The sequence below is a fragment of the Drosophila arizonae genome, chromosome 3 (genome assembly GCF_054131065.1).
Source record: "Drosophila arizonae isolate 15081-1271.41 chromosome 3, UAZ_ARI_1.0, whole genome shotgun sequence".
NCBI lineage: Eukaryota > Metazoa > Arthropoda > Insecta > Diptera > Drosophilidae > Drosophila > Drosophila arizonae.
This window is the reverse complement of record NC_142923.1, coordinates 14,569,468-14,593,732: the sequence shown is the minus strand read 5'-3', so window position 1 is coordinate 14,593,732 and position 24,265 is coordinate 14,569,468. Positions and strand designations below refer to the sequence as shown.

The following is a 24,265-nucleotide window of genomic DNA, read 5'->3' as shown; positions in this document are numbered from 1 at the left end:
TTTCAATTTCGAGCCATGCTATTGTTTTTTTTTTTTTAATTTACTTAGCTTCGCATCTATATGCTCATTCAGTTGAGATTGCTGTAATATTAAAATCTGTATTATCTTCCTTGATATTTATTTAACTACAATATTAAGCTTTAAGCCGGGTTGGCAATATCTCAATATTAAAACAATTAAGAGTAGGTGAAAATATTTGACTACAAGATGCCCTGACCCATATGACGTGTTTATATTGCAATCATTCTCAGCTTCTATATAAGCCTGGCAAATTATAGCTCTTTAGGAAAAGCTCCAAATTTGACGAAAAATAATTTTGTATATAATAAAAAATGAATAAGATAAGACCAAAAAAATATTTTAGGTCTATAAATTCTTATTTAATATTATTTTTATTTTTACTTCATTAACTAAACTAAAATTTAAGATAATTAAAATTTATATTTGTATATTTATAAAAAAAAATAAAAATAAAAAAATTGTATAACAAAAAATTTTTGTTAAATACAAAATAATCAATTATTACGAAAAAAAAGTTTTAGGACTGTGAACTATCATTTAATATTTTTATACCCTTTACACATTAAAGATGGGAGATAAGGGAATATTTAATTTTTTTAATATATAAATATTTTTACATAAATAGCTTGAAATTCCTTTTTGATGTTTTTTTTATTAAGTTAAAGAGAAATATGTAATATTTGTCTATCTGCTCGTTACATGTATTCTCATAAAAACACTATACCTTGACTTACCGTTTCATATAGCTTCAGGGTATACAAATATCTGAATATTTTACTGAAAGCAACTTCTATAACTTTTCACTTTCTCAACTGCTAATTTGCCAGGCAGATTTCGCTCCTTCTTAAGCTTAACTTTTTCTGTACCTTGGAAACCCGTTTCCCGTTTCTTGATTTCGCTCAAGGCAACTGCAATTTATAGTCAATCGCATAATTATGGTAACATCTCATTACAGGTGGAGAAATTGTGTGCAGCCCTGTGACCTGTTTCCGGCGCGATGATTGCATGCCCAAATACGTGCCCGGCCGCTGCTGTCCGGAGTACGACAACTGCCCCAGTGAGTAGAGCACTCCGATAATAACTAATCTCGACCATTTGCTCACAGCCGTTTCGAATTGTCTGTTCCGCAGTTCTTGACAACAATCCGCCGCTGTCCAGTGAATCGAGCAGCGCGGCACCGTCGACCGCGAAGCCAGCGCCGGCTGCACCGCCCGCCGGTTTCAATTGGAATATAACCATCAAGGAGATTACCAAGCCGACAGAGATACGCATAACTGATGACAATCACAAGGTCAAACAGACAATACCGACGCGCAAGGCGTCCAATACCGAAGCACCGACAGCAGCAACAAGCGCAGCAACAACAACAACAACAACAACAACAGCAGCAGCAGCGACACCCCCTGCAGCAGCAGCTGTTGCTGATGGCCCAACAGCAGCAACAGATATACCGGCAAGTGAAGCAACAACACCACCAGCAGCAGCGGTGGCTAGCACCACAGCAGCAGCAATGCCAACGGCAGCAGCAACAGACTCGCCGGCAACACCAACGCCTAGCCAAGACACAAACCCGAAAGCACTTCCAGTCAATGGCAGCGAGAGCTTAAAGCTCATCGCCTCAGTCGGCTACATTGAGCGCCCGCTCTCGCATAACAAGCCGCTGGTCACCTACAATTCAGACAGCTTGCAGCCGCTGGCCGAGAACGATCCCAGCAAGGTGAACATCAAGCGGGAGTATACCACAGAGGGCGTGGCCGGGCTGCTGGGCAGCAAAGCTGAGGCCGTGCCCATCGGAGCGAGCTCCATATTTCTGCAGAATGGCTTCAGAGATGCGCTCGTGGAGAATGCAGCGGAACTAGAGCCAGACACGGCGGGCAGCGACAACATCTACCACATCATCTCCACCACAGAAGGACCCACCGGCAGCAGCACCAGCACCAGCAGCAGCAGCAGCAACAATCCCAGCAGCACAGAGCGCACATCAATCTCGAGCACAGAGGGACCCATGCAGTCCACTGACTACAGCTCTACATACATCTCAAATGTAACCTTCGAGCAGGAGTCGAGTACGGAGGGATTAATGGCCATCAGCAGCAGCAGCGAGCTGCCAGCCTCAAGCACTGCGCAGCCCGTGCATCACATGGAGGAGGAGGATGTGCCGCAGGTGGAATCCAATCCCGCTTACCCCTCGCTGCCCGAGGACGATTTCAGTCTGCGTGATGTCAACTTTCCGCTAGTCGAGCTGGAGGAGATTGTGGAGGCGGAGACCAAAGATGAGCAGCGCAGCATTGTGAGCCCCTTTGAGCTGGACAACAAGCGCACCAAGCTGGTCACGGAGAGCAGCTTGGATGCCAGCGGCAATGGCAGCGGCGCCGGCAGTGGCGGCGGCAGCGGCGACTCTGAATTCTATCTCGGCTCCACAACCGAGCACATGCTGAGCGCAGCAACCAATTTGGAAAAGGCCACCATTCTGCAAGTGCCGCTGATGTACAGCGCCGAGGATAGCTCTGCCGAGACGCGCATACAGAACGTTAACGAACTGGCCAAGATCAGTGCCAGGCAGACGGAGAACGAGACCAGCGGCGAGCTGGACACGGGCAGCGGCCAAGGGGAGCTGCGTGAGCCAACAACGCCACGAGCCCAGCGACTGCCCGCCGTGGACATAGACGAACTGGGCTCCGGCTCTGGCTCCGGCGCTGGTCAGGCACAGGGCGCCCAGGATCCCAAAGCCGATGCTGAGAGTCTCAAGTTGAACGAGAGCCACGAGCAGGCGGACAATGTGGTCGAAACCAAGGCGACATCGCGTGCCGAGAAAAGTTTCGTCGAGCAGCGAGCAGCGGGCGCGGTACATCATCTCGAGCGTCTCTTTCTGCAGCGGATATACTGAGAGTGAGTGAGTGAGGTAGCACAACTAAGATTTTGGTGTATATAAATACTATATGAAACGTAGCAGAGCTGTAATTGGAGACAATTACTTCAGTAGAGGGAAAAAGAAAATGCAAGTGCTTGAGTAAGGCGAACAACTAGCCAAATGCCATGATAATTCCACTGCAATTATCAAGGAATTAAAATATTACTCAAGTAATTGTTGTTTTTTTCTTCTTATTATTATTATTATTTTTGTGTAATTCTCATGCGTAAAACATAAATTTAGTAATTAATATAGCTCTAGTACATGTGAGAATTGTGTATCGGTATCGATAGGCAGTTATCGATCATTAAGTGCGCCGTCTTAATGCAAAGTGAGCGAAAAGTCCTAAGTTTAAGTAGCAAGAGCAATATTAAAGAAAATCTAATTTACACCGACTGCAAATTCAATTCTTAATGCAAATTCAACTTAAAATTTAAAAATTTAACTAGAAATTAAGCATAATTTAGCAACAACGACGACAACAACAATTGAACTAGCGGTAAACATAAAGCTGGGCTCCCCAAATGCAATAAATATATAAATATAAAATACAAATATATTTTTAGCACTTTGCACTTTGTGAAATTTGCTTAGTTATAAATTTATTTATTCATAAATAAATATACGAAAATAACTAAACAAATTTAAAAACATTTTTGTAACTTAAGAACACATTCAACATTGCCACGCCCACACACACGCACATACAAAATTAATGCACACTTTATTTAACTTGTTTTATTTACTATGAATTTATTTAATATTTAATTTATTGCATAAACTATTAAAAAAAAAGAACTATGGAACGTAAAGCAAATGCTCTAGTGATGTTTTTTAATGCAAATTATATAGTCCTCTTCGATTTGAAAAGCTTTTAAGTTTAGACTGAATATTGAAAGTTTTAATTTAAAGCAATTACTTTAGTTAATATTTAAATATATTAAACAAACAAAAAATAAATAATTACATTTATATATATTCAGAAAATTCATTTAAATATAAAAAAGTGTCAAAGTGCAGTCATTTTTATTTAGTAACTAATCTAATTCAAATATATAAAAATTAAAAAGTAAAAAATATAAATAAAACATAATTTATTTGAGCTAAGTAATGTTAAGCAAACATATAATCGCACAAATTGACGGAAAACAGAAAAAAAAAATATATATATATATATATTAAAAATGTACTTTAACTAGCGTAAATTTAGTTCCAAGTTCATTTTCATATGTACGAATAATAATAAAAATTATATAAATATATAAATAGTAATAAAAATATGTATCTTAACTTTATTTGTAATTGGTGAAGTGAGAATTGGACGCGTGAGAAGCGTATAGAACTCCACTCGAAGGAAAAACAAGGTAGGAGTGAATAATGAAATATGAGAAGCTGCATTGTATTAAATGAGAAGCGTGTAGAAGAGCTAAGAATTAGGTATAAAAGAAAAAGCTGCTTTTCTCTTTCCTTGCCGAGGAGAACGTTCCAAGGTTTGACAAAGTAGGGAATGAGAAGGATATTATATTTTTCTTCTCATGTACACACTCTGCAATCTCCTACGCGCTTCTCACTCACTACAAGTCGCTCATACGGGTGCGTAGTAGTGAGTGAAACGAACGTAGAAGAGTCTAGAGTTGGAGCTGATCGTATAGAAAAATATATGCATGCAAATTAAATTGGATTGAGCTGAGAACATGGGAGGAATATAAAATTTCGTGGTTCGCATAAATTATATGTGGAATACATATATGTATATACAGTCAACTTATTTATATATGTATATATATATATATTGCCAGGCTGACAGCATAAGCGTGTGAAGCTCTTAAGAGAGTGTAAAAGTGAGTGAAAGGCATTTTAGAAAATCGTAAAAATGCAGTAGAGTATAGAGGATCACTATGGATGAGGAGTTAAAAGGGTATGGGTACAGTACGCTTAGCCATATTGAGTTAATTGATAGCTAAGAGCACGAGAATCGAAGAGAGACGATGTGACGAGGAGAAAACTTGAATGGCAACAACATATCAGCCACTTTTAAGAGCATGAGAAGCGCATAGAGGAGCGCTGTGGCACAGCTGTTTAGTTTAACGCGAGCAAAACTTGAACTAAAGAAGATTCGTGTACGCACACTTGTCCTAGCAGCAGTTGCGCAATTGAGCACACCTACAGCAACAACAGCAACAACAACAGCAACAATAGCAACAAAATTCCACATGACTTTTCATTAAATATGCAAGTGCATGCGGCGGCAATTACCAAGAAATTAAATGAACAAAACGTAGACAACAAATATCACGACAACAGCCAACGACGACGACGACGACGACGGCGACGGCCACGGCAACAACAAATGTTGCATCACAACGGCAACAGGCAAAAGTTGCCGCAGCAGCAGCAACGGAGACCGCAGAGCAGCGCTTCGGCTTACGCCGCAGGCAACAATAATGACAAACATTCAATATATTGAACTGTAATGAAAAATACACTTAAACAACAACAACAAAAAGCAAGTCTTATGCAATAAGGTTGAGGAGCTGGCAGCGAACTTTTGGTTAATTTCGTATGCGCCGCGGGATACCAATTGGAGAAAGTCTTCGACTGCGTCTTCATGCGCTAGACCCCGAAAAGCACTTTCGATTAGAGGAGCAACTGGTTTGTAGGAGCTAGACTTTCGCTTCGGTTCGAGCTAGAGTCAAAGTTAATGGGAATGAAAGCAAGTCACATTTGTAATACTTAAATAAGATTTTTTGTTTTTATTATTTTTTTAGTTTTGTTTTCGGGTTTGTAAACTTAACAAAATGCAAATATCCAAATCGCATGATTTATGGGATTGCCATTAATTGCGTCCAATTTGATCGACCTGCGTCTGCAGGTTGTTTATCACCTCCGATGGCACCGTATCGCCGAGAATGTCGAACAGATTGATGCGCTGGTTGCCGGGTATCTGCTCGTAGGCGCCCAGCTCGATGCCCTCCTGCACGTTCTGGATCTGGGCATCCTTGGGTATGAGCAGCGTCTGCTGCGCCTGTCGGATGGCCTCGTTCGAGTAGGCGGCGCCCTCACGGGTCTGTGGCAAGCAGCGCACGCTGCCAGCCAGCAGCAGCACGGACAGCACGGAGCACAGCGCGAAGAATTTCATTTTGGCTAATAACTGCAGGAGAGATGCGCGTTTCATTCAAATTATTCAGTACGCCTTTCTTTTCTTTGGTTTCTTTTTTTTTCCTTTATGTTTTTGTTTCTTTATACTGTAAACACCATTCGCTGTCTTACCTGGCGCGTTAGCTTTGTTGTAATGATTCGGCTGCGCAGGCGCCGCACGCTTTTTATAAGCTGAGCTCGCGCACTGGAAGCGGCGCTGCGTCTGGAAAGTCGCTGGGCGCCCGCAAACATTTCGCTTGTTTATTTCTGGTTTTGATATTTTTTTTTTTCTTTTTTTAAGTTTTTTTCTTATTTTTCTTGGGTCAGTCAAATACAAGAAAAGTAAAAAATGAAAGAGCTTAATTGTTTACCATGGGTGGCTTTGGTTTATTTACTTTTTGCCAAGCGACCCATAAAAGTTGATTATTTTTAGAGCAGCCAAATAATAAAATTGTTATTATTGAGCATTTGACCACTCTTGTCGCGAAGGTTAAAGCATAACAGAAATGTCAAGAGGCGCTTAACCTTCCAATGCGCAGACAAGTTGTTGTAGGCATTGCTATTTGGTTCATTAATGGCCGCAGCGAGGCAGCATTAATGAAGTTGAACAATTGCGCACGGCTTGAAGAGCCACCGAATTGTTAATTGCTAACCAGCTATGGTTTTTAATATTTTTGCGTAAGCCGTCAACAGCAACTGCAGCTATAATATTTTTTCCATTTTTTCTTGTTTCTTTGGCAGCGCAGCGCAGCGCATATCAATATTAATTAATAAACGATTAAGTTTTTGGGTATATTACTATTTTCTGCACGTCTGAATTGCATAAGATATACATGATTAAGTAAGAGATTGTAACATCATCTGCATTTAATAGGTAATTTGTCAAAAATATAAACTGTCTGCAAAAATTGTTTTCTGTTGAATTTGGCGGTAAATTTTTAAATACACGATAACATCTCATGTAAATAAATAAGAAGTGTATTGCCTAAACCAAGTTGGCAGCTCACCTCCACTTATCGCCAGCCGCCACCATTTATTGCGCTTTGGTTACAATACCTTAATATTGTAGATTTTATGGCTTTGACTTTTAAACATTCTTAAATAAGCAAATAATCTAATTATACAGCATAAATACACTTTAGTTACTGCAATTCGTGAGCACAGCTTAGCCGGTGCTTTCATTGCAATCGCACTGATATAACCAAACGTATCGATGTATCCAACATATTCACATCACTAATGTATTTGTGCACACCACAATTATTTAGCGATTTGATTTATAAATAATTGTATATTAATTAAAATAAACAATAATTATTTTTTAAACCACTGCTGTGCTGTGCAGGGCCGAAAAAGTGCACTGAGCAAGACATCGGAACAGTTCAGCTGCTGCCCGCAAGTCCCACAACCGAAACAATAACTCTGCATTGAAACGCACGTGTGCGGGAAGATGGAAGTAGAAAACGGCGAGGGGCAGGTGCAAGTACACCTGAAAACCAAACAAGAACAGTGAGTACTTGAATGTTAATAGTTGGTAGTTATTATCAACAAATATTATTTCAGATATGCTGTTCCCGATGTGCCATACGCGATCGAAGGCAGCGTTTCCACCACGGAGCTGAATATATTTCTGAATGCTTTACTGCAGAGTAAAGGCGCCGAAAGCGTTGATTTCGACTTTCTTGTGTTCGATGAGTATCTGCGCGGTCGGCTGTGTGATCATCTGCGCGAGAAGGCAATCAGCTTTGAAGATTCTATTGAAATTGAATATGTGGAACGATTTCCAGCCCCAGAGCCACAGGATTGTCTGCTGCATGACGATTGGGTATCTGCTGTTAAGGCATCCGGAAAATGGATACTCACTGGCTGCTACGACAACACCTTAAACATCTGGACCTACAAGGGCAAGCATAAGCTCACCATACCCGGTCATACGGCGCCCATCAAGGCTGTGGACTGGATATCACTCGACAATGAAAACGGCCGTTTTGTGTCCACCTCACAAGATCAGACAGCGATGATGTGGCAGTGGAATATCGCTTCGAACGCCGTAGAATGTGTATCCGTGTGTAAGGGTCACGAACGTGGCGTCGATAGTGTCTGTGTCAGCCCAGATGCACAGCGCTTTGCCACTGGTTCCTGGGATACGATGCTTAAGATATGGTCAGCTGAACTGGAAGATGCTGGCGAGAGCACCGCCAAGCGTGCCAAGGAGAGCGGCGTTAGAGTAAGTCGGATTCAACCTAACATTAATATAAAAAACATATATATTTTAATTACGTATTCATAGACGCCGCGAATGACGCTGCAGGGCCATCGAGAGAGCATTTCAGCCGTGCAGTGGATGGACAATAATACATTGCTAACTGGCAGCTGGGATCACACGCTCAAAGTCTGGGATCTGAACCTGGAAGGTATCAAGACAGAAATATCGACCAACAAGTCTATCTTCGATGCCAGTTACTCCAAATTGAATAACTTAATTGTTACCGCATCAGCGGATAAAAATCTGCGTCTATATGATGCGCGAACCAATCGTATGTCATACTTAAATTATGTCCAAATTTATAAAAACTGAGTTAATTAATATTTTTCCCCTTTTCAGAGGGTTCGGTGGTACGCAGCACTTACCTGGGTCACAATGCCTGGGTGCAGACTGTGATGTGGTCCATTACAGAGGAGTTTCTATTTGTATCGGGTGCATATGATAACCAGAACAAGCTGTGGGATTGCAGAAGTCCCAAGGCACCGCTCTACGATTTGCTTGGGCATGGCGAAAAGGTTCTGGACATTGACTGGTCGAATCCCAAATACATTGTTTCTGGTGGTGCAGATAACACAGTGCGTGTCTTTAAATCGAGCAAAGCGACTGTTGAGAATATGGAAACAAAGTAAAATTTGGACATATACAAATTATATATAGTAACTGCTAGACGTCGCTAAGTTTAAATAAAATTACACTTTTTTTGTCATAACAACTATCGAGTAAGATTTTTGCAATAGCCTAGCTACCGGCGATATATTGTACACGCTCTTAACAGCTATCGATAACAATGCTGCATCGATATAAAATTAACAACAAAAGAAATATCAAGAGCGGTCGACCGCTTGTCTGCCTAACTGTTCGACAACGACCAGCTTAACAACAATTGCTGCAAATTTAATGAATTTAAAATTTAACAAGAACAAACAAACCGGACAATTAACGTGTGAAGTGCGACGCGTGAGGCAACACTTGCCAAACAAAGAACAGCACAGCAAAAACAACGCGGCCAAGTGTAAGACAGCGAACAAGAAAGAGAGGCGAGAGAGTGAGCGCGACTACAGGGAGCAGAATAATTTTGCAGTGTTTTCGCGACGTAAAAATAATCAAATTTTAATTCCAAAAGGTGCGTATCGTACAAATAACCCCGTGCAGTTCTTTGTCTAAGTTCAACAATGTGCTAATGGTTCAAATTGTGCAATCATGCGAACGACAGCGAGGCGACAGCGACATCGCACTGAACGCGTTTTGCAAATGTCTGCGCTGAGATGATTGATTTTTTAACTGCATCCGCGTGCAAGCAACAATCCTCTGCATGTTTCTCAGTAAACGCTAAAATTAAACACAACAACTAGGCGCTTACAGCACGGCCTTTGTCATGGCCAATAGCAAACTCCAAAGGCTGCTGCTGCCCCTCTGCGTGCAGCAGTAGCAGCAGCGGCGGCGGCAACGCTTGCCAAAATGGCCGCTCGTCTCTGCGCCTCTCTCTGCACGGGTAGCGCGCTCCGGTGATTAAATTTAATCCGATGGGGCTTTAAATGAATAGATTGTGGCATGAGGCTTTCGGGTTCTCAATTTTGTTCAGTTTGTTTGCGTATTGTCGCCACACAGCGAAACGGGTCAAGGACCTGTCGCAAGAAGCGTTAGTGCTGTGGCATCTAGTTCAATGGCAAATAATCTAGTTCAGTACTGTGTTTAATTGTTGGCTCAAATGTTTTATGCCGTCACGACATTTCCATTCAGTTGAATTGATTTTTTTCTTTTCTTATTCGCTACGAAATTGCGCTTTTTATCGGGTGGCAACGCCAGATTATGAATGTCTGATAACTTGAAATTGGATTCTTAATCTCTGTTCTGTTCAGAGAGCTTCTTTTGTTTAATGACAAATAAAGCTGTTTCTATTGAATCAGCATTGAAGCGGGCATATTTTATCGATTTTGATTTTCCATTGCAGCCCTCCTTAAAGCTAAGACACACCATACAAAAAGACTGTAAACAACATCATGTCCTCAACTCCAGCAGCAGCGTCTGGTGCCGGCAGCAGTGCCACTAGCTCCAGCGTTGCGGCCACATCGAGCTCCGGCTCCTCTAGTAGCACTGCCTCCACCAATCAGACTACAGCCGCAAGCACACCAGCACGCGGGCGTGGCGGCGCCAATACGAATGGCGGCAGTGCTGGCGCCAATGCTGCTTCGGGCAGCAACAATTCAACGGCAACCGCCACCAGCGATGAGCCGCGTAAGGATACGAAGTCAACGCCACGAATATCTAAAGCACTGGGCACCTCGGCCAAGCGCATACAGAAGGAATTGGCTGAAATCACACTGGATCCGCCGCCCAATTGTAGTGCCGGTCCCAAGGGTGATAATCTGTATGAATGGGTCTCGACCATATTGGGACCACCTGGATCCGTCTATGAGGGCGGCGTATTCTTCCTGGACATACATTTCTCGCCCGAGTATCCGTTTAAGCCGCCCAAAGTCACATTTAGAACTCGCATCTATCACTGCAATATCAATAGCCAGGGCGTCATTTGTCTGGACATCCTCAAGGACAATTGGTCGCCGGCGCTGACCATATCAAAAGTTTTACTCTCAATTTGTTCCCTGCTCACAGATTGTAATCCTGGTAAGTACAATGTTAACATCTAATCCCATTTAATGTTAAGTAACTTGTGATCTCTTTGCTTTTAGCTGATCCTCTGGTTGGCAGCATTGCCACGCAATATTTGCAGAATCGAGAGGAGCATGATCGAATTGCGCGTCTTTGGACAAAGCGGTAAGTGGAATCGTAGATAGATTAATCGAGCAACTTTCAATTTCGATCTTTTCACAGGTACGCAACATGATGCGCAGATCCTAGCATTAAACACGTACCACAAGCTGCAGCAAGAAACGAAAATTCGCAAATTATAAATAAATATATTAAAGTACGCTAACTATAAACATAACATAACACACAAGGAGACAATTGCAACCAACAACAACAAAAGCAACGGCAGCAGCAACCAACCAACTAACAGTAGTAAATAGTTAAACCACACAAGTCATATAAAGAAGTCAACATGAGTTTTCCTGGAACTGTCTGTAACTTAATCATTATTTAAATTCCACTCACACGCATTCTAGTTGGATATATGTATAATAAATTATGCATTCGAATGGATTGTAAAAATGAAATCGAAACAATTTGCGGTTGCGTGCTCAAAATTTCGTCTGATTGAGAAGCAACTCGGCAAACCAACAAAAGCAGAAACAGCAATAAGAACATATTGAACCATAATAAACGCATCATTAAACTTCACATTGGCATATTTACTAATCAACTACATAAATAAATAATTATAAATACAATTAGTTTACATTACGAGTATCTGTACAGTGTTAAGTAAAAATGGAGCTAAACAATTAACAACAAACAAAGCCTATTTTAGTAAATATACTTATTAACACAACAAACAATACAAATAACAAATCGTCAGGGCAGCAAATTTCCTAATTTTGTGGAAATTTTCAATTAACTGGCCGCAACAAAAACAAAAAAGGAAAAATATAAAAGAAAAAATAACTTGACAAAAAAAGACTCAATGTAAAAACGATTTACAGTATATTTATACAACAATATAAGACACAACTTTTCCAAATTGCAAAACAACTTTTTGTTACTTATATAAACAATTTGATTTAGTTTTTGTTTTAATGTGATATCCATAAGCGTCAAATTTGTTCTTTGGCTATTCTCGTGCTGTAAAAATTGTGTATTATTATTGGAAATGCGAGCATGAATAAATATTACAAAATATGAAATTCACGAAATTTGCGTGGTATTTTTAACAAAATGCAAAAATTTATAATGAAATCTAAAAAAAAAAAAAAAAAGAAAAGAAAATGAAAACAATGAAAAACTTCCTATTATTTTGTAGTTTTAATGACTCAAATTAAAGAAAAAACAAAAACATAAGTAAACAAGTTTACAAGCAAGAGAACTTAAATAATAAAAAAGAAAAACAAAATAAAGGAAACTATTTAAAAAATGTAATGCAAATGCGTCTCCGAATGCTAATTATTTATTTGTTTTGTTCTAAACAAAAGTATTAAAATTTACGATGGAAAAGAATTTTTATATTTCATTTGACTACTTTTAGTTACGTATATGGAATTGATTTATGAACCTGGTAAGTGTAAACAATTTCCTTAAATAGTTTCGATAATAGTGAATTAATAATTAATTCTACTTCAATTAGTCGATGGGAATATCTTGACAAATTTACTATATTTCTTATATAGTTTTATTTGCAGGTCTAATCCAATATGCGGGAAATTTGATTTCAAAATTAATTTATTCTTGTGCGAATTTTTTATAAGACTAACTAAAAAAATAAATAATGAATTTTATATAGGTTTAACCCATTGACAATGATAAATCTAAGTATACTGGCTATGTATATAAAATGACTCTTTAGTCAGCTTTATATTCAAATCTAAGAAAAATAGATTTTGTATAAATTAATTGTCAGATTCGAATGATCTTGGCACCTTGGGTATTAGCTTAGTATTAGTTTGTATATAATCAAGCCTACTCCTCTTTGTATTTGTACTATCTAGGAGTTATACACTTCTAGAATATAAACCCAATATATCCATTCCATCACTTCTTGCTTGATGATTTACTGAAAGAAAAAATTTAAACAATATGAAGAAGTTTTTTTTTTTTTTGAACACAATTTAATTTTCAGCAAAATTGAATACTTTAAATTAAGTTTTATTTATTTTGTATGTATATATATAATTGTTTATATAAAATATGTTCGACATTCAATTCAATTAACTAACTTCGGTTCATATGGCATCAGACTGCCTGACGCCAGCTGCGCATCTGAGACCGAAAACCCCCAACCCTAACGAGACTGGCACAGAAATCGGTATATATATATATGTATGTATGTATGTTGATGTGGTAAACTACGACAGATACCCCGCATTATAGATACATCCCATTGACGAGGAAGTCAGCCTCCTGGGAGTAGGGGGTCTTGCCGCCCATGCGACGAGCTCGTCGCCCCACTGTGCGCATTCGACAGCCAATCAGAATGGAGAGCGCCGCAGTGACGAGCAGACCCAATGTTAGGGAGAGCACCGCACCGCCGGGGCGCTCGGAATGACCGTCGTGATCTCGGAATTCCAGCGCCAGATTCTCGTGTATTAGCTTGTATTGCTCGTGCACGGGGCCAACGGGCGCCGGCAACTGTTGCTGCTGCTGCTTGTTCTGCTCCAGCGCCAGCTCAATGGGATCCTTGGCCGTCTTGCCCTTGACCTTCTTGTGCTTGTGCTGCTTCTGCAAAAGAGATCTCTAGAGTAAGCGGGCAGAAATACCTTGGGCACTTTGCAGCTCACCTTCTTGGGCGGCTCTGTAGACTTATCCTCCTCGTAGTCATCGTAATCCTCGTCAGCTGCCTGATTCTTGTCATGAGTGGGCGCTGCATTCAACACTGGCAACATGGCTTGCTGAGGCGACTGTGCTGCCGCTGGCGCTGGCTGAGCTGACTGTGCTGGCTGGACTGGTGGTGCTGGTGGAGCTGGTGGTGGTGCAGCTGCTGCTGGTGCTGGTGCTGGTACTGCTGCAGCAGTTATGTAGGCGTGGCTCTGTTGTTGCGGCTGCTGCACAGCAATTTGAGCTGGCGGCGCCGCAACTTGTGGCCAGTTAACAACTTGCTGAGACTGTTGCTGCTGCGGCATCGGCTGCTGCTGCTGCTGTTGCTGTTGTTGCAGATAAATTCCTGTGCGTGGCAGCGACATGCCATACAAAGCGCCACCAGCGGGCGCTGCATTGTTATTAGTATTATACGATGGCAACTGCAGCTGTGGCGGCGACTGTGGCGACTGTGGTGCCAGCGGTGCAGGTGGGGGTGGCTGGCCCTGAACCTGCCCCTGACTATTTGTCGACGGCTGCTGCTGCTGCTGCTGCTGCTGCTGGAGTTGGAGGCCGCCTTTATGACTGAAGATGTGACTGTTCAGCTGTTCATCTGTTGAGGAAGCGAATGGTTAAACGCACAGCTAATTGAATTAATTACAAGTAGACATCGAGACCAGAACGACACACACACACACACGCAGTGGCTACATTGCACTCCTACTCACTAACACACTCGTAAATCAATTCGGAGTGACGGGCTCCCATTACAACAATGAAAACTGATGGGTAATTGCCATTTTCCCAGCAACTTCTCAAGTGCCCGCAGCCAATTGGCCAGAGTGGTCATCGTAACTGGAGCTGACGCTGGAGCTGGAGATGGAGCCATTGCGTGCTCTTTGCCAGCAATTTATGTGCTAATGTCACACACGAGACAAGCAAACTTCATTGTGTGTGCTTTTTAGCAAAAGCCTCGAAGCAGTTATTACATTTTGCTATAAATATTTATTGCATTTTTAGCTGATTTCATAACTTGTTAGCTGTTTTCATAACATCATTTGAGGACTTTGAGATGATGCAGATAACAGATATTAAATTCAGTGCATAGTAGTACATATGAGCCCACACCTCACTCTTCCCTTGCGAAATTCTCACATTAATGTATAGTTCATAGTTCATACGTCTCATTTCATGTCCATTCTTTCATCAATCTCACACCAGTTTACACTCATATCTGGCTAACATCGTTCGTTCGTTCATATTATTTAATATGATTGTCAAACTTTAGTCTTTAAGAGCTTTTAAAGTTTATTGTTGAAATGAAAACCAATTATAAATTATAAAAGGTCTCTAAAAAAAATAATATATTTTCAGAAGAAACTTGAAGCTTACGTAATTTGAATGTACTGATTATGTAGAGTATATTATATAGAGTATATTTGATATATTCTATATATCTCTTATAAGATATACACATATGTATGTATACTCTAAAATAATACTAATACATATAATTAATTTCAGCTTCAACTTTCTTATGTCTATCTCCAGACTATCTCTACGCTGGTAGTCAAGGCAGAATAGAGAGTACCGCCTGCTTTGCTCAAAATAACCTGAAATATTTGTTCCTTCATGGATAGTCAGAGCGAAATCTCCAAGCAAACTGAATTGATTCGCTTTTCCGCTTTTCATACTCTTCCCCGACATATACAATTTGCTTGCGGATTGCAGCACCTTTGCAGATATTGAGAATACCCAACAAATTGAATTGCTTAGTTACGAGCGTCTGTCGTTAAGCAATTAGAGAGGAAATGAGGCTTACGCGTATGTTGGCCTCTGGAAAATTGAAATTTAAGCAATGCCCGCATTTAATGCAACATTAATAAAACTTCGCCAATTCCCAATTGGCTATGGTATAAGTTTGATAAAGTTAAGTTACTGTAAACAGAAATTATCGCAATATGAACGACCGTCAACCTGTGTCCCCTGGGTTGCCAAGCATTGTTGATGACCTAAGGTTTACATAGTTTATGGCCACGTTTGCAGGCCAGAAATGAAAAACAAAAGTTTCTTCAGAATTTACGTTGACCGCATCTTTGTGCTGTTTACGTAAATAAGGCCTAGCAGCACCCTAGGGCGCACCTACGAAGTGCTCTGTCAGAGTAAATGGGCAGCCGAATGTGCTGGGTGTTTGGGTAAACTAGAAAGTTGGGACTATGGTTGTGCTTTAACTTTGCTGTTAAACCTATTAAAATGTTTAGCTGACTAGGAGATACCCTATAAATTTCATGAATATTTATCCAACTGTGTAAACTAGAAAGTTAGACTTGTGCTTAAAATGTTTTTAAATAAATTTATTATACTTTATAGCTGCCTACTTTATAAGTTATATATTTAAGTAATATATACCTAACCTAAACTCAAATTATTTTCACAGCTGTTATATACATATATTAATTATCATTATTATTATTAATGAGATTATATTTGAAATTTCTATTAGGAAGTTTGAATAAAAATATTGCCTCAGATAACTTGAGCAAAGATTCGCACTCATTTCAAATCTACTATAAATTATAGATTCTAGCTGTTCTACCTATTAGCTACTCTTATTATCCAGATGATTATTTCTTATTCAAATATGACCTACTCTTCAAAATGATTATTAACTAATTATTTTTGTCATAGTCTATTTACTTCTATTAAAAATAGTATATTTCGACTTTAGATTTGCTCATTCAATCTTGACTCATGTGAATTATTCGCAATTGTTATTCATATTTACCCATATTCACAATCTTTTGCGGTTGCTGATGTTGCTTTTGTTGTTGTTGTTGTTGCTGCTGCTGCTGTGTCTCGGTAATTAGCTTGCGATTAGCCCAGGCGGAGGCATCCTCTCGATTGTTAACCATGGGCGGTGGAGGTGGTGGTGGCGGTGGGGGACCGAGCACTATAACATGTTGTTGTTGCTGCTGCTGTTGCTGCTGTGCTGTCTGCAATTGTTGTTGTATGGGCGGCACTGGCTGATATTGCTCCAGATTGTTGTTGTTGTTGTTGTTGCTGCTGAGCTTTGTGACAACGGCATTGCACTGAAAAGTTGGTCAACAATTGTGAAAATCTGATAGAAGCTGAGCTTGTGTGTTAACATGTGTGTCTGCCTTTGTCTGTGTGTGCGTGTGTGTGTGTGTATTGGCTAACTCACTTCCGGTCCCTCGTCGCTGCCATCCTCGCACTGGGGAATGCCGTCGCAGGCATTGTAAACGGCAATGCACTCGCCCGAGTGGCAGCTGAACTGAAAGCGGCCGCAGTGGGGGGCGGGCACTGCAAAGGGGAAGCGAAAGGTGGGGAATTGGCATTTGCATAATGAATATGTGTCAGCGTGTTGGTTACGAACCGCTTTGAGGTGCAGCCGCTGCTGCTGCTGCCAGTGCGGCCTGCGCCACGCCCACAGACTGAGAGTTACCCGCTGTGGGTATGATCGCAATGGTGGGCTTGTCGCGCTGCGCTTCCGGCTTGAGCTTCAGGTTGCTCAGCTCCCACTCCTGCTGCGAGATATTGTTGCTGGGTATGTGCGGCAGCTGGGGACGCGGCGTGCTAGCCAGCTCCATGGAGCTGCGCACCTGCGGGGTCAGCACGGCGCTCGTGTAGTTCGCATGCCGCGTGAACTTGCAGTGGAAATTCTCGGGCGGACCGCACTCGAATAGGTAGCAATAGCCGCCCGACTTGCGCTCAAAGATGTACACATCGCAGGCATCCGTCTCGCAGCACAGACGCTCGCACTCCTCCAGCGTGTCCAGCTCCAGGCCCTGGAGATACTTGCCGCCAATCGCCTGGGACTCGCCCGTGCGAATGATTGTGTTCTTGTGCACGTCGAAGTGGCCTGCAGAAGATGGTCAAATGAGAGCGTCTCACCAGGTAACGCGCCAATCCCTTACCTATGCAAACTTCCAGGTCCATGCGCTTGGCCAGGCGATGCGTGGCGCTGGCGCTGGCCGCGTACTCCGGCTGCCCGGCAGCTGCCATGAGGAGCAGCGGCAGCTGGAGCAGATGGAGCAGCTGGAGCGGCAACAGCTTAAACAACATTTTGCAGCTGACTTGTGGTTAGCCTCTTGGCTAATTGCCCGGACACAGCTCACTGACGCTCTCTCTGTGTGTGTGTGTGTGTGTGTGTGTGTGTGTGAGTGGGCGGGGGGCTCGACTGGAGCTGCGCGTTACGGGGGCTTGGCGTGTTTACAAATTTTACACGCTTATTGATTTTTTGGTAACAGCACAAAACCTGCGTAGTTTCTTTTTTTTCCACTGATTTCTGATACTCGAGCTGCACTTGGCGTAGCACAATTTATTTTCAAAATGTTACTTTCGATGTCTTAACGAAAGGTTTCATTACCTGTTCATAGTAAATATAATATCAAAGCAGCCCAACTCGGTGGCCCGAAATGTAAACCAATGGAAAATGCAAAAGAAAATTCAGCAGCAGCTCACGCATGCAGCAACCCTTAACGGCAAAGCTCAAGAGCTTTCCAAAACAGCTGTACAAACTGAGCTTTTGCCCAAATTAATGTTAGCCTATTGCGAAAATATATCAATTAAATTAATTTTATATTCATATATTAATAATATATTCAATAATAATATATAATTAATTATTTAATATAATATATATCATCTATAAGTATAGCCTTATCATCAACTGTTTTCCATGAAAGCTCTAAGCTCTCTCTCTCTCTCTCTCTCTCTCTCTTTTGCGCTTCCAGTGAACATATGTTTGGCTTATGCTTCATTTCAACCCTAACCTTGCAGCACCTTATAGCAGCAGGCCCAATAACAATGGCAGCATGTATTGGTGCATCCCTGCTGTTGTCCTTTGCCTTGCTCCTATTCCCATGGCCATCCCTAAACAGATTTTGAACTGCAAACATGTAGACGGCATATTACAATAAAAATCAATAAAAGCTTTCGTAGCTTCCCTCTATTCTCTTCTTTCTTTTTTTTTTTTTTTTAGGCTTTAATAATTTAACTGCGCTTGAGGGTGGCTGAGGGTTCTAATGTCTGCGTGGATGGGCCGATTAGAGGCAAGCAATCAGGTAGATTGTTGTTGGTAAATATTTTGATGTGGCATGCGAAATACATACAAAAAAGAGAAGAAGATGATGAAGCCTACACATGCTAAGAGCTGTCATTGCAATTGTTTGTGATGTCAGTTGAAAGTTCTGTCAGGTGTACTCGAATGGGTAATATGTGGGTACATTTAAGTATTGTTAAGTTAAGCATGCTTGGGTATTTGCAGTCTGTGTAGGGCTCTTGATGATTGTCGCAAAATTTAATTACGAGTATATTTCAGTTTAAATGGTTAGCCAAACATATTATGAATTTAGCATAATATTCATTATAAATATCGAATGAATGATAAATTAGTTGGCATAGAAAGTATTATATTTATATTTAAGTAAAATAAAGAAAATATTCATACAATATATAATATGTAAAATATAACAATTAAATATCTATATATATAGATATATATATTTTATACATAGCTGGCTTTGTAATTATTCATACAATTCATATTGCAACTCTCTGAAACCTCAAAAATACATTCAAACTCAGCATATTATAAACTTTTTCTTATCCCTGGTCATACACACATGCACACACACACGTACACATATATACATACACCCATTCCATTTACATGTGCGTAGCCGCAGCATAAGCCGAAAATGTCTATAAATAGCATCAGACGAGACGCCCAAAAATTGCACACAGCAACAACAGCACAGCTGTAACAGCAGCTCTAACAGCGCTCTGTTAAGAGTTAACAGAGCGTGCTCTCGCTGCTAAGGCGGCGCATGCGTTGCATTGGGGTGACAACTTTAAAGCTGTTGAAGTTGAATCAACTTGAAAATGTTAATGAAAAATAAAAATAAAGCGATACATGGGTAAAGGGCCGCTGACACCCACACCCCACACCCCACACATGCACACATGCACGCACACATACGCGCACACACATAAACATAGACTGACTGCGTTTATTAAAACACCCAGGCGCACATTGCACAAAGGCCAAGTCAGGCAACAGCCATAATGACTACAACAACAATAGCAACCCCTTTGGCCGGGCCCCATACAAAAAAGGCAGAAAAATAAAAGAAGCATTTGGAGCCATAAAGTGGGCAAATGTGAGCAGAGGCGAAAAACCATTGCATATTTCAGGGGGGCAGCTCCTGCTGCTAACCAAGTGGCAGCGTGTTAGACGCTGTTAACTGTGTGCGTGTGCAAGAGTGTGTGTGCGTGTGTGTGTGTGTGTGTGAGGTTGTTTGTGAGTGCACTCATAGCACCAACTGCCAACAGCAGCAGCAGCAACAACAGCTGCAACAACAACAACAACTGCTTTAAATTGCATGTTCAGTTTTTGGCGAGCGATTTTAATGCTTTTAAATTGAATGATGCGAGAGTGGGGGCAAAACTCTGTGGCCAGCCTGATGTTGTTGTTGTTGCTGTTGACATGTCATTTAAGTTAATAGCAATAAAAAATCACAAAAACAGAACAGAATAGTTTCTGCATTTATATTGAGGTTACACTTAATTGCAGCCAGCGTGTTTTAAGGTATTTTATTGATTTTTGTCGCTTTCAATTTTCGTGCTCGCAAATTGCATTAAGTTGAAAATTCCCCATGTCTGCAAACTATTCCACGTATCTGGGGAATACGAATTTTCTATTTATTTCATTTCTTTGCGGTTTTTTATATACTGTCTACGTCTATGGGAAATTCTGCGAATAGTTTATGAGCGCCAGGATTTGAGCGCGCTGTTGCTGTTACTCCAAGCCTAGGGGTGAAGCCAAAAAAATGAAAGAAAAAGAAATTCCAAATTTCGAAATTGGTTTTTTGTTTCAAAGTCATTTGGCACGACGCCATCGCCGGGGTTCAATAACACGAAGAAATTTGTGAATACCCAGTGCTCGTAAAGCATGAAAAGGACATGTGCATGTCCAATGCACGCAAATAAATGGAAATCACATAAAAGAGAGAGAGAGAGAGAGAGAGAGCGCCAAAGAGAGAGTGAGTCTTGAGTCTGGGGTTGCATTAATGCCACACAGCAGCCGAGGTTAGCACCAGAGTTGAGATCCTTCTTTGACCCGCAGACATGTCAGCTACCTAGCTACCCCACGTAGAGCAGGTGAGCTGTTGTCATCGCCAAACTGGTTTCAGCTCTTAACTAGAAAATATTGCGTTCGGAACTTTATTGCGGCTGCCGTTGGCGCTGCCGAGTTACTCATTCAAAAGTTTCAGACTAAAAAGAACTCTGAACGAAGCTCGTCTCCGGCGAGTCAACATGAGAAACACTGTGAAACAAATTGCCAAACGAGATGAGCGTGAGCTCTTTGTGGCGCCGAGCCCTACTTCAAAGGGGGCGGTGACCAAATGCGCAACGTTCAGATAGTTACTGTATCGTAGGATAATATATTTATATTAAAAAAAAAAAAAAAAAAAAAAAAAAAAAAAAAAAAACACACATTAATTGAAAACTTTTATGAAGCCGAGCCCCCCTTTCGATGCACATGAGCTACGTCTCTGTTACGCTTTTAGCTACCTCATAAATATGGCTTAACTCTTCGCTGCCTTCATAGAAATTATAGCGCGATTTAACTTTAATTAAACGCGGCAATAGAAATTTACATTTAACCAACAACAATGGAGGCCCCAAGAATGACTCCTCGGCTTAGTTACGTCATAATAATATATTATCTAAAGCTAAACAGTGCTGTGTTCTAAAAAGAAGCCTATTGAAACCTGAGGCAATATGCAAGAGCCATTTAATATAATATAAAATATATTATAAATATAATTGATATAATGTTATAAAACGCCGCAAAAATTATTTTTTTAAATTATATTCATTTTATTTGCGGTATCGCTTAAACGAAATTCATTTATTTACATTTAATTCATAATAAAAAATATTAAAAAAATATATATAAAAATAAATTATTCAATTTAATAAAAACATTTAATTATTATTAACTGATTTGTTTTCATTCAATTGAAATTAAAATCTGCACCGTTCATCTTAAGAAATCCATAAGCAAGATAATAATATAATTTAATTTATTTATATTCATATTTATATTTAAACTGCAGTCGAAAGAGCGAGAGGAAAAATAACTAAAGGAACAAGAGAGGCAGAACTATTTACACAGATTTATATATTTTTATTTATATTAACATGAATTACAAACGACAGCATTAAATCAATAAAAATATATACAGATATGTATGTGTATATTAATTACTTTGTATGCATTATTTATATTATATCTGCCTCAACTATTTTTAATTAATGAGTGTCCAAATATTTAATCATTTTATATTTAATAATATTTTATTAATTTATATACTTACGATTCATTCCATGCTATCTTTACTGCAAAGGGATTATCAATTTCGCAAAGTCAAATGCTGTCTCAATGCAGACTGCATATATATACATGAATATACATATACACACTCACCCAAAAAAAAAAAAAACTCTCTAAGAAAGACATCTATGGATCATGTACCTGACACATTGGCTGACCCTTGAACCTGGCAAATATTGTCTACTCTAGAGTAGATAATTATGCGTGAACGGCACGCCACGTCCCGTTACGCCCACGCAGTCAAGCTGATGAGCTGACGAACTGACCATTAATTATGCCAAAATATTCACTAAGCCAGTTAAGAGGGTGAGAGAGAGAGTGAGAGAGAGACATGGAACACAACAAGAAAATCAGACTACGTCGCGACTAATTTATGCTGAGTGAGAATGAGAGAGGGGGGACCGGGGCAAACCGAGTGAATGACGGTCATTGATGGCATAAAGGAGCAGACGGCATTGGGTGGGCCAAATAGAATTAATGGCAGCGCCAACAGGCGAAAACATAAAGCGACTTTAGCCATTGTCCTTAAGCATTGGCGACGTCGCGTCAAGGAACCTTCAAGTGCTCAAAAGAACGAACAGACGACGCCACGAGGGGAAGGGAACGAGCACGGAATGCGGCTATGGTTAGAATGCTTCAACCGCACAAAAAAAGCGCAACAAGAGACTGAAAGCTTAGCTACAAGAAAATATGCTAAATATGGAATATGTTATGCAAAAGCTGAACAGGGAGATATCCTGGAAAAATGAGGAGAGAAAAAAATCCGCGTGAGGTTGAGAATGGTTAGGGTTAGGGCTGAAAGGAAACCCCAGCTCGATTTCCCTAAAAATATGGATCGTGTTGAGTGCATCAAATGAATATACCCCACAATAGATTTGTAATGCAAGTAGCATTAGAAAACATTGACTCTGGGTTAAATATAACAACAGATGCTGTTGCTGCTGCTGCTGCTGTTGCTGCTGGCTGCGTTGAACTCTTGAACTTGGCAACACTAAGAAAAGTTCAATGATTCCTTAACAAATGCACGCAAATAAATAGACAGACAGACAGACAGAGGCTTTGGGACTTGTCTGAAGGGTCAACGAATTGGGCTCTTAGGTGTGCATTAAATATTTAAATATTCATCAAAATTGCGCATACGCTGCGTGGGCAGTGCATAAAAATGCTTTCTTTTGCTTATGCAATGCTTATGCCCGGAAAAAGCACAAAACAAAAACTAAGTGAAAATGACAAGCTAGAGCTACTGCATTATTTAAATGCCGAGCTGGAAAAAGCCAAGGCATTAATATTTGATTAGTTGCGAGCCAAAAAGAGAATGCCAACAACAATGGCAGCTCGCTGGCTGCCAGTTAAACGCAATTATCTAGCGCCAGTGCCTCGAGACAATGGCAAATGCCAAATGCTTAATGGCAATGGCACACAGCTGAGAAACAACACGGTTTAGGTATACTATATACTTACATAAGTAGATGCTAAGCATACAAAAAATGCCTCTCATAAGGAAAGAAAGAAATGTCAGTCAGAGCAGTCAGAGCAAAACGGCAGCTCATTAAAAGTTAAAGCTCTGAAGACAAGAGCGTTTAAGCTGCCAGAGCCTCTTTATATTTATTTATCGATTTTCTAAAGCGCTTCCGCTGACAGTTCAGACTGACGTCTGTCACATTTGCGAAAACCTAGCCATCCATCTATCAGTTAAAACCGATAATATTATTGATATTGTCGCGTGCCCCGTACTCAGCTACAGCTAAGAGCAATAAAACTAGCTTACTCTGTTGCTATTTAACAGTCGTTGCTCTCATGCTATTGAGCGTTTAACAGTTGTCTGCTAGAGATGCGGCTGCAGATATCCCGCTGTGCATAACAGCCCGCAGCACTCTATCTACTCCACTCTCCACTCTCGCCACTCCACTTTTCCCTTCACTCTAAGCTTCAACTGTAATTTTGACCCGTTTGCTTTGCATGTGCTTTTGTTTTTGTTTTCGCTGCATAGTGGCGGTCTCTTTTGTTGTTGGCACTCTAAGCGTGGCCATGGCCATTGCCAATGCTCAACAGCGTGACATTTAACGCTATGGGATGCTCGTCCACTGATTGGGACAGCGCG

The 24,265-nt window shown here is 40.7% G+C and overlaps 5 protein-coding genes across 11 annotated transcripts in view; 3 read left to right on the top strand and 2 right to left on the bottom strand.

The window, feature by feature from the left end:
• LOC108611848 (uncharacterized) overlaps positions 1 to 4,210 on the top strand; it is a 55,790-nt gene extending 51,580 nt beyond the window's left edge. For all 6 annotated transcript variants that reach the window (XM_089465403.1, XM_089465402.1, XM_089465401.1 and 3 more), the window contains 2 exons: positions 977 to 1,078; positions 1,152 to 4,210. In XM_089465403.1, coding sequence (XP_089321529.1) covers positions 977 to 1,078; positions 1,152 to 2,908 — 1,859 coding nt within the window. In that variant the 3' untranslated portion in view covers positions 2,909 to 4,210. The remainder of the gene's footprint in view (positions 1 to 976; positions 1,079 to 1,151) is intronic.
• Positions 4,211 to 5,655: 1,445 nt separating this feature from the next.
• LOC108609794 (uncharacterized) lies at positions 5,656 to 6,363 on the bottom strand. The gene is made up of 2 exons (XM_018001543.2): positions 6,203 to 6,363; positions 5,656 to 6,083 (listed from the first exon to the last, which is right to left on the bottom strand). Exons 1-2 carry the CDS (start codon positions 6,320 to 6,322, stop codon positions 5,769 to 5,771), a joined length of 435 nt encoding a protein of 144 aa, XP_017857032.2. The 5' UTR covers positions 6,323 to 6,363; the 3' UTR covers positions 5,656 to 5,768.
• Positions 6,364 to 7,265: 902 nt separating this feature from the next.
• LOC108611783 (ribosome biogenesis protein WDR12 homolog) lies at positions 7,266 to 9,048 on the top strand. The gene is made up of 4 exons (XM_018004581.2): positions 7,266 to 7,579; positions 7,634 to 8,297; positions 8,361 to 8,607; positions 8,676 to 9,048. Exons 1-4 carry the CDS (start codon positions 7,521 to 7,523, stop codon positions 8,963 to 8,965), a joined length of 1,260 nt encoding a protein of 419 aa, XP_017860070.1. The 5' UTR covers positions 7,266 to 7,520; the 3' UTR covers positions 8,966 to 9,048.
• Positions 9,049 to 9,143: 95 nt separating this feature from the next.
• On the top strand, positions 9,144 to 11,527 carry Ubc2 (ubiquitin conjugating enzyme 2). Its single transcript, XM_018004582.2, has 4 exons — positions 9,144 to 9,459; positions 10,288 to 10,961; positions 11,027 to 11,111; positions 11,169 to 11,527. Exons 2-4 carry the CDS (start codon positions 10,337 to 10,339, stop codon positions 11,179 to 11,181), a joined length of 723 nt encoding a protein of 240 aa, XP_017860071.1. The 5' UTR covers positions 9,144 to 9,459; positions 10,288 to 10,336; the 3' UTR covers positions 11,182 to 11,527.
• A 1,551-nt stretch (positions 11,528 to 13,078) lies between these two features.
• Positions 13,079 to 18,248, bottom strand: LOC108612031 (uncharacterized). Of its 2 annotated transcripts, none has more exons than XM_018004911.2 (6): positions 17,678 to 18,248; positions 17,137 to 17,622; positions 16,945 to 17,063; positions 16,528 to 16,831; positions 13,727 to 14,355; positions 13,079 to 13,661 (listed from the first exon to the last, which is right to left on the bottom strand). In XM_018004911.2, exons 1-6 carry the CDS (start codon positions 17,823 to 17,825, stop codon positions 13,314 to 13,316), a joined length of 2,034 nt encoding a protein of 677 aa, XP_017860400.1. In that variant the 5' UTR covers positions 17,826 to 18,248; the 3' UTR covers positions 13,079 to 13,313. The 2 variants fall into 2 exon arrangements, with proteins under 2 accessions (XP_017860400.1, XP_017860399.1); XM_018004910.2 differs by having other exon boundaries at positions 13,079 to 13,667; positions 17,678 to 18,247.
• Between the last annotated feature and the right edge of the window lie 6,017 nt (positions 18,249 to 24,265).

Bases quoted from the DNA above. Each gene is read 5' to 3' on its own strand.
- LOC108609794 (XM_018001543.2), bottom strand. From the start codon at position 6,322: ATGTTTGCGGGCGCCCAGCGACTTTCCAGACGCAGCGCCGCTTCCAGT. The intron at 6,084-6,202 runs GTAAGACAGCGA...TCTCTCCTGCAG, and splicing joins CAACAAAGCTAACGCGCCAG to TTATTAGCCAAAATGAAATT.
- LOC108611783 (XM_018004581.2), top strand. From the start codon at position 7,521: ATGGAAGTAGAAAACGGCGAGGGGCAGGTGCAAGTACACCTGAAAACC. The intron at 8,298-8,360 runs GTAAGTCGGATT...ACGTATTCATAG, and splicing joins CCAAGGAGAGCGGCGTTAGA to ACGCCGCGAATGACGCTGCA. The intron at 8,608-8,675 runs GTATGTCATACT...TCCCCTTTTCAG, and splicing joins ATATGATGCGCGAACCAATC to AGGGTTCGGTGGTACGCAGC.
- Ubc2 (XM_018004582.2), top strand. From the start codon at position 10,337: ATGTCCTCAACTCCAGCAGCAGCGTCTGGTGCCGGCAGCAGTGCCACT. The intron at 10,962-11,026 runs GTAAGTACAATG...CTTTGCTTTTAG, and splicing joins GCTCACAGATTGTAATCCTG to CTGATCCTCTGGTTGGCAGC.
- LOC108612031 (XM_018004910.2), bottom strand. From the start codon at position 17,825: ATGTTGTTTAAGCTGTTGCCGCTCCAGCTGCTCCATCTGCTCCAGCTG. The intron at 16,832-16,944 runs GTGAGTTAGCCA...CCAACTTTTCAG, and splicing joins GCAGCGACGAGGGACCGGAA to TGCAATGCCGTTGTCACAAA. The intron at 14,356-16,527 runs GTAAATATGAAT...CTTCCTCAACAG, and splicing joins GCAAAAGATTGTGAATATGG to ATGAACAGCTGAACAGTCAC.